Source organism: Ricinus communis, chromosome 2 (assembly GCF_019578655.1).
Source record: "Ricinus communis isolate WT05 ecotype wild-type chromosome 2, ASM1957865v1, whole genome shotgun sequence".
In the NCBI taxonomy this organism is placed as follows: Eukaryota; Viridiplantae; Streptophyta; class Magnoliopsida; order Malpighiales; family Euphorbiaceae; genus Ricinus; species Ricinus communis.
Window position 1 is genome coordinate 3,931,413 of NC_063257.1, and position 8,013 is coordinate 3,939,425.

An 8,013-nucleotide genomic window follows, 5' to 3' on the forward strand; every position below is an offset into this window, starting at 1 on the left:
TAGTTTAAGGCTTATATCTATGCCCATATAGCTTTCGCAATTTTCCTTTTGTGGCATATAGACACTACAGTATAGTTTATATAAGATGACATTGACAACTAAGTCGCGAGGGTTAGATGTAAAAAGAAAACTGGTTTGTAGGCTCTGAACTAAAGGGAAGCCATTTTAGAAGCTTTTAAGACTTAATTGTTAAAACAAAAATCTTATAAATTTCAGCTGTAAAAATTGCAAGACTTTTAGGACTCCCAGAATTATTATCACTGACGTTTCCTGACTAGCAATACCATCAACTACGTAACATAATGTACTAATTTACCTAGGTCTAGGAGTTCTCCAATATCCGCTTGATGCAATTTTTCCTAATTAGATATTTGCCAAGGAAGTTATTATACACTCGGCGCAAATAACTTATCCTTCCTCAAGGCTTGCTAGTTTCCTGGCGATGAGGTTGAGGTATTGATGGCTTTGAATGAGGCCCTTATTATGAAAAGAAACCATTTCATTTTTGTTTTTACCTCAATCTAAAACCAGGTAACAAAGAGGACCAGTTAGTGAAAAGAAAATATAAATGCGAAAACACTAAGATTAAGCTAAAATTCTCAAGTATGCTGCTGGGGTTCCTGCTTTGGTACATATTATAAGTTAGTAAACTTTGTCCCTTGTAATTTATTTCAGAATTCAGGATTAAGCATAGGTGTAAGGTAGGGACGAATATTGAAGTCAGGTCAAGTCATTTATCAATATTGGAAAAAACTGAACATCTTTTATGGAATTGCAATTAAGGTGCCAAGCCACCACTGATGGTACTGGCCACCAATCAAAACTGTTAAATGCAATAGTCTAGCAATTCACACTCCACGTCCTCCGCCTGTTTCCACTTGCCACACTATTTGTTTTTTTGGAAAGATCCACACAGCTTACTGATCCGTATACAGTGATACAAAGTTGGTCAAGTGAAGAAGAAATTGAATGAACGTCCATAATTGCTCATAAATGTCCCAATTGGTATCAACATTGAAGGCCATTCCTTACCAAATCTCTGTCTTTTTTCCTTTGTTCCTTTTATTTTTGTGTTACATTTTATTTTATATTCTCACTAAGAATAGCAGGTTTAGGTCCTACCAAGTAACCAACACCTTATCACTTATCACCGTCTTACTACTCGAAAAAAGTTCTTAATCCTATCACCCAATGGCATTGTCTAAATTTTTTTAACTCAGAATTTACCATCCATTGGCCGATTGCATTTTCCAAGCAAGAGATAGTTCCAACTACTGCTGCAAATGAATGACATATAGCTTTACTTTCTATTCCGGATTGTTTCACCAAACTTCTACTTTCAGTTTTATCTTCCTTACGGAAAGTGACTCAACTGTTTTGAATTTCCTGCATGGGAATTATGAAGGATAGCCATATGGAAATTTCAAGCCATTTCGTCCTCCTTTCACGAGGCCATACAAGAATGACATGTTTAACCTTCTGCCCGTCAAAGATTTGTATAGGAAAAGGTTGATACTGAAGCTGAAAAAGAGTCTTATATTAGCCTATTAGGACCTTAATAAAGTCTTGCAGCCTTTTCGAAAGCCTTTCAGTTTTTTGTCATGGCGACGAATCCTTAGGGAAACAGATAAGGCGGTTGGAGCATCCTTGTAAATCTGCTTAGTGCAACTATGTGATCAAACATTTTACCTACCTTCATACATTTTTATGAAATTAATGATACAACCGGATACTTTCGTCAGGTTGATGCAGGAAATTCATTAAAGGGGTGGAGATGGAAGGGCTATCATTAAAAACTAGATGAGGGAACAAGAATATAATTTTAAGATCAATAAAAAGATTCAGTTTATATAATAATATTACAATTTCTCTCCTGTTCCTACAAGCTTACAAGTTAGTGTTGAATTTTTAGACCAAGTTTGTCATGTAGATCAGGTTTTGTACTTTTAAGTAACATCAAAGCTTTGCAGTCAAAACAATCTTGGCCTCAAATTTTGCTAGCCTTTCAAACTTTTAGGCTGTGAAAAAATACTACAGCTCCATTGATGCTACAGCTGTATAATGAGGTGATTCGAAAAATAATAAAGAATGGGCAACAAAAGGGGAAAAAAAAAACTCATTCGTGCATGAAAAGTTGGATGACTAAGGAAGTACCTAGTGCATTTCCTCAGATATCAGTTTGATCCCACTGGTATCATCTTTAAGATAGCAGCAATTGGCATGCCAAGGAATCCTAGCAAAATGGTAACAAACCATTGCTGCCAAGTGAGAGGAGAGGTGTTTGCAAATGTTCCCAGGAACTCGACAATTACAATTTGGAAGAGGGTAGTGCAACTGAGCACAGCCACAAAAACATAGTTTTTCAGTATGCCTCTAAAGACATTGATCTTTTCCATCTCTCTGGAGCTGATCTCATTGAAAACCTGAAGAAGAAAGACAACAGTCAGTAACTGACACAATTTTACAATTCAATAATGAAGTTGATTGATGCATAGTCATTCAGCCGCTGCTTGCATTTTAATCATATATGTGAGTAGAACAGAGCCTACAACTCATAAGTGAATTCTAAAAAACTAATTACTGTCATCCAAAACAAATATTCATTGCATATAAATGCATAAAGGAAATGAGTATGAACACGAGCAACCAAGTATGAACTACTACTATATAAATGCATGGCTCCCAATTGGGAGTTTTCAGGCTCAAGATTTGACAACTTGACAGTAACAATGGCCTTTTGGTCTCAACACACCACAAAAGCATGGCTCAGTTAGATGACATTACCTGGCAGAAAACAAATGAGTTAAAAATAAGAGTATTCAGTATCAAATCAGAATCTGGGCCATCAAGATGAAAAAATGTTTTTCCTCTCGTTTGCAGATACCATATCATCACAAACTGATACATTGACTGGCCCAAAATATTCCTCCACATTATGTTGCTGATGAAGTTTCCTTTCCTACCAACTGGTGATCTTGTCATCAAGTCATCATTAGGAGGCTCTGTTGCCAGTGCTAGTGCTCCTAGAGTATCCATGATCATATTGACCCAGAGAAGTTGAACAGCAGTTAGGGGAGCATTTCCTGCACGAACATCAAACCAAAAGAAGATGAATATAATTGCTAATGCATAAAGTACCTAGAGGAGCCAAATCTTCAAAGATTAAAAATTATGCAAAGACCAGGCTGATTAACCTGTCAAACAAGCTGAAGAAAAGTTGACAATCAGGGCAACAACATTGACTGTGAGTTGAAACTGAACAAACTTTTGAATGTTTATGTAAACTGAACGTCCCCATTTTGCCACAGTCACAATTGTGGAGAAGTTGTCATCTAGAATTATGACGTCAGCACTTTCCTTTGCTACCTGCAAAACAAGGGTACATTTTCAATTCACGTAAGAAAATGGCAAATCATAAAATCTCTTATTAGTATTTGTGATAGCAGAAATAAGTCGCACAGCATAAGAGCTTTTACAAGGTATAAATGTGAAAATTGATTTAAACTTTTGCTGAAGTAAAAGCCATTGCATACATAGAACATACATGGAGACAGATAAGACAGAACAAACCTCAGTTCCAGAGATGCCCATTGCTAGCCCAATGTCTGCTTCATGAAGTGCTGGAGCATCATTTGTACCATCACCAGTCACTGCGACAACTTCCTCAAAAGTTGTTCTTAGATGCTTCACAAGGGTATGTTTATCCATTGGTGAAGATCGGGCCATTACCTGTAAAAAGTTAAAAATTCCAAAATTTGTTTAGGAGAGTCTCACAATTTTCAGATAATATAGAGGTGCATAAAGCCATATCCAGAAAGAAATTTCGGTTATATCCAGAGACTGTAAATGCCAGAGAACATATATATCCACATATACGACTAAGAAGTGGCAGATAAAAAGAAAGGATAGAAGCAAGGAAGATTGCATTGCCATCTCATGCAAATTTAAAGCCAAAACCCTCTGGAGATTAAAAACATATTAGATGATTCCAAAGTAATGTAAGTGAAATCAAATGGATAAACCTGAATTTTTGGAATAAGTTCACGCAACTCCTCCTCACTCTTCTCTCTGAATTCTGGTCCTTCAATTGCTATGCCCTTATCAGTCAAAATTCCACATTCTCTAGCAATTGCCTTAGCAGTGGTTATGTTGTCTCCAGTGACCATCCGAACCACAATTCCAGCTGATCTGCAAATTGCAACAGACTCTCTAACACCAGGGCGCACTGGATCTTTGATACCCACAATACCTATGCAAGTGTACCCCTTAAGAGGGATAGGACTTTCAGCAGAGAACTCACTTCCAATATCTAAGTAAGCAAGGCAAAGAGTTCGAAGAGCTTCACTAGCAAATTGTTCAATTGTATTCTTCAAATGATCGATGGATTCTTCATTAAGGGAAACAACCACGCCATTTTTGTCAATAAATTTGTCACATGCAGCTAAAATTATTTCAGAAGCTCCCTTACAGTGTGCCCGAAAACCTCCTTCAGGAAGCTCTAAAACTACACTCATTCGCTTCTTTGTAGAGTTAAATGGTTCAACCTTCACGATTTTTGATTTCTCCCTTTCTACTTGGAAATTTCCAAGTAACAGCCCCAGTTCTAGAAGAGCAGTTTCAGTGGGTGATCCTAGTATCTCAGTTTTGTTGTCTTTGTTACTAACAACTTCTCCCCCAGTGTTATTAAATATAGATTCAAGTAGGATTCTCTTAGCAGAATCAAGCACTATAGAACCAAAATTATGAGTACTCTCAGAGCTGCCCACTTCGGTGATTTGCCCACAAATGCATGCTTTTACAACAGTCATATGGTTAGTTGTTAGTGTCCCAGTTTTGTCACTGCAGATAGTTGTACTAGACCCCATGGTCTCACAAGCAGCTAGATGGCGAACAAGTGCCTTATCATTCATCATCTTCTTCATGGCAAAAGCAAGACTTAATGTCACAGCTAAGGGAAGCCCCTCAGGAACTGCAACCACTACAATTGTAACAGCAACAGCAAAAAATTCCAACATTTCCATGGCATCATCACCAGACCAGTCCCAGTGGCTTTCTTCATGAAGCTTGCGCCTATATAATCCTTCCACCAGGACAGCAAATGTCACAACTGCAAAAAATAGGCCTATTTTACCAATGACAGTTGCTACTCCATTCAATTTGACCTGCAGTGGTGTCTCATCATCTCCTCCTTCACTGAGAGTAGCCATCAGTTTACCCCATTGCGTTCTCATTCCTACAGTAGTCACAAGCATTTTGCATGATCCATCCTGAACTTTGGTTCCAGAAAGGAGAAAAGGATTTGTAGTGTTCACATGAACAGGTTCACTCTCTCCTGTTAAACTGGATTCATTAATTAACAAAGAAAACCCTGAAATGAAGAGTCCATCAGCTGGGACCTGATCTCCAATGGAAAGATGAACAATGTCCCCAGGAAGTAAATCATATATTGAGAGTTTCTGCCTCAAGCCGTTTCTTGTTACATGAACTGATATCTTTTTCTTCTCCTTGTCCAAATCTTTGAACTGCAGAGATTGCCTATAATCACTGGTAGCAGTGACAAACACAACAAGTAGAATACTTGCAACAATTCCAAGTCCATCATGGGCACCCTTTGGCCACCCTTCCATAATTATGCCAACAACAAGAGAAACAAGGGCACAAATCCCAAGTATCATAAGAGTCATATCTTGAAGGGCTTCCCAAACAAAAACCCAGAAACCCCGCGCTGGGCTTTCAGTGAATTTATTTATTCCATAAATTTCTTTCCTTCTATTTAGTAAATCATCAGAAGTAGAGATACCATCAGCAACTGATGTGGAAAGCTTCCCAGCTAGGCCCTCAACTCCACCATGAATTGCTAGCTTCTTCACTTCATGGCCTTCAACAATCGATGCTAACTCATCAGCACAAATTTTAAAACCAGCAGCCTCAACCTCTTCAGGTACAGTGTAGTCACTGGACAAATTTAGACCTGTACGAATTCAGGGGAAAAGTCAACATGGAAGATAAAACCTACAACACCTAAAAACTTAAAAAGTTCATTGACAGAGCAAGAATATCTCACAATGGATAAACTGAAGAGCAGCTTTTGAAACCAAAACTGCAACTCTAAGCTTCTCCTGTGATGCAAAGATGGAAAACCGAAAAATTGAATGAAAAAGAGAGAAAATACTAAGGTACTATTTCACTTGAGCCTAAATCAGTGCATTCAATTATTTTTGAGGAACTTTGGTAAAGAACATTTTCCAAGGCTATGTAGAAACAGATAATAGGTTTCAATCCAGCATTTAATGAACAAAACCTGAGTTCAAAATTATGAAACAGATAGTTTTCTGGCTGAACAGCCTGTACAACAATTTAATGCAGAGCATTCGACAGGTTAACCCATTTCCAGAGACCAACTAATGTAATGCATAAAGGAATTATACTAGAAACCTGGCTTCTCCTCTTATCTTCATAACTAGATACACAATTAGCAAGCATAAGCTTTCCTGACCAAATTTTTTCTAGTGAAGCCTCATTGTTAAAATTGTACCCTAATAAATGGAAAGATTACAATGCTGATCCAGGAAGTGCAAAAATTACTACCGTACATACACCACAAGCTCATTGTATTCTACCTATATCCCAGCGGATCATAGCTGTATCCAAATATCCAATACATCCGTCCTATATTCAACTCATTTTATAAGTATGAGATCATAAGTAAATAATTAATGCTATGTTGCCACATTCTGCCTTAAGAAAGGCATTATAAGAACTGAGTACTGTTAGTAAGAACTAAACAGTTCCACAGGATAATCTCAATCTTTAAAAAACTCTTCAGTTTTCAGAAACATCTGCATAAGAAAATTATTAATTTTTATAAAGGAGATGGAAATTATAAAAAATAACAAAAAAGAATAAAAATCAAATCAGGAAGCAATCTGCCACTGGTCAACGACCAAAAAAAAACTGTAGGACTTTATTCTATAACTGAGTCCTAAAAAGGAAAAGCATAAATTCAGAAGAAAAAAAAAAGAGCACATGTGATTAATTAATTTTCTCTCCTGATCTTTCTTGGCAACTAAACAAGAGAAAAAACAGAGAGAGAGAGAGAGAGAGAAACTGATACCTGATTTGAGCGACGAATAGCGTCAGCTTCAAATCGTTTAGAGAGATTAGCAGTGAAACGAAATCGTCGTTTAGGATTCTTAACTAACCAACAAAGCTTTCTCCATCTCTGCAAAGCTTCTTCAGATGAGTTTTTAGGCTTTACATCGCCGAAGTTTTCATTCAAATAGTTCTCCATATCAGATATGCTACAACTAATTCTTCTTCTTCTTCTTCTTCTTCTTTAACTTATCTAATCTTCTACAGTTACAAAATAAGGAAAAGAAATTCAAAATGAAGCTAATTAAGGAATCTAAGATATTTTTGAAAGATATAATTCTCAAGCAATGCTTTTGCTGCTTTATTCTTTTAGCACCTAACGTTCTTTTTTCTAACAGAGAAAAAAGTAAAGACGACTAAACTTGACCTTATTGTACTGTAACCATAAACGGCAACTTGCACAGCATGAAAACGGCAGACGACTGAGTCGGATGTGTAGTGTAGATGTAGATCTTAGCTTTCCGTTTCAGAGTAGCAAGTCAAAAATTTTGGTGATCACCGGTTGACTGGCTTGACCGGTAGCATTCCCGCTTGGGCAAGAGTGAAGAGCAGAGAAATGTCGCTGCGTGAAACGGGGTTGTTACAGGGAATCGCATTTACGCGGTTTTAGGCATGTGGGTACCAATACGACAACTCTTTCCAATTGTTTAAAACTAATGGGCCGTTTTGATTGGACCTTTTGTTTTTGTTCTTTATTTTTCGTTTGCATTTGGGGCGTCCAAAGAGAAGAGAATTTTGATACGTTTTATCATAAAAGTGAAAGTAGGGTTAGTTGATATTCAGACATATATCATAAGATCTAATTTTTATCCTTTGCTCGAGGGTTTGGTAGCAGAAATCGGACAATGGTAGTCGCTTTTG

General features: G+C 37.2%; 1 protein-coding gene across 1 annotated transcript; it reads right to left on the minus strand.

The window, feature by feature from the left end:
* Positions 1–1,817: 1,817 nt before the first annotated feature.
* On the minus strand, positions 1,818–7,761 carry LOC8265304 (calcium-transporting ATPase 1). The gene is made up of 8 exons (XM_048371007.1): positions 7,520–7,761; positions 7,115–7,353; positions 6,065–6,119; positions 4,023–5,971; positions 3,571–3,729; positions 3,195–3,366; positions 2,785–3,083; positions 1,818–2,423 (listed from the first exon to the last, which is right to left on the minus strand). Exons 2-8 carry the CDS (start codon positions 7,289–7,291, stop codon positions 2,175–2,177), a joined length of 3,060 nt encoding a protein of 1,019 aa, XP_048226964.1. The 5' UTR covers positions 7,292–7,353; positions 7,520–7,761; the 3' UTR covers positions 1,818–2,174.
* Between the last annotated feature and the right edge of the window lie 252 nt (positions 7,762–8,013).

Bases quoted from the DNA above. Each gene is read 5' to 3' on its own strand.
- LOC8265304 (XM_048371007.1), bottom strand. From the start codon at position 7,291: ATGGAGAACTATTTGAATGAAAACTTCGGCGATGTAAAGCCTAAAAAC. The intron at 5,972-6,064 runs GTGAGATATTCT...GAATTCGTACAG, and splicing joins TGCTCTTCAGTTTATCCATT to GTCTAAATTTGTCCAGTGAC. The intron at 3,084-3,194 runs GTTAATCAGCCT...ATGTTCGTGCAG, and splicing joins TTCTTCAGCTTGTTTGACAG to GAAATGCTCCCCTAACTGCT.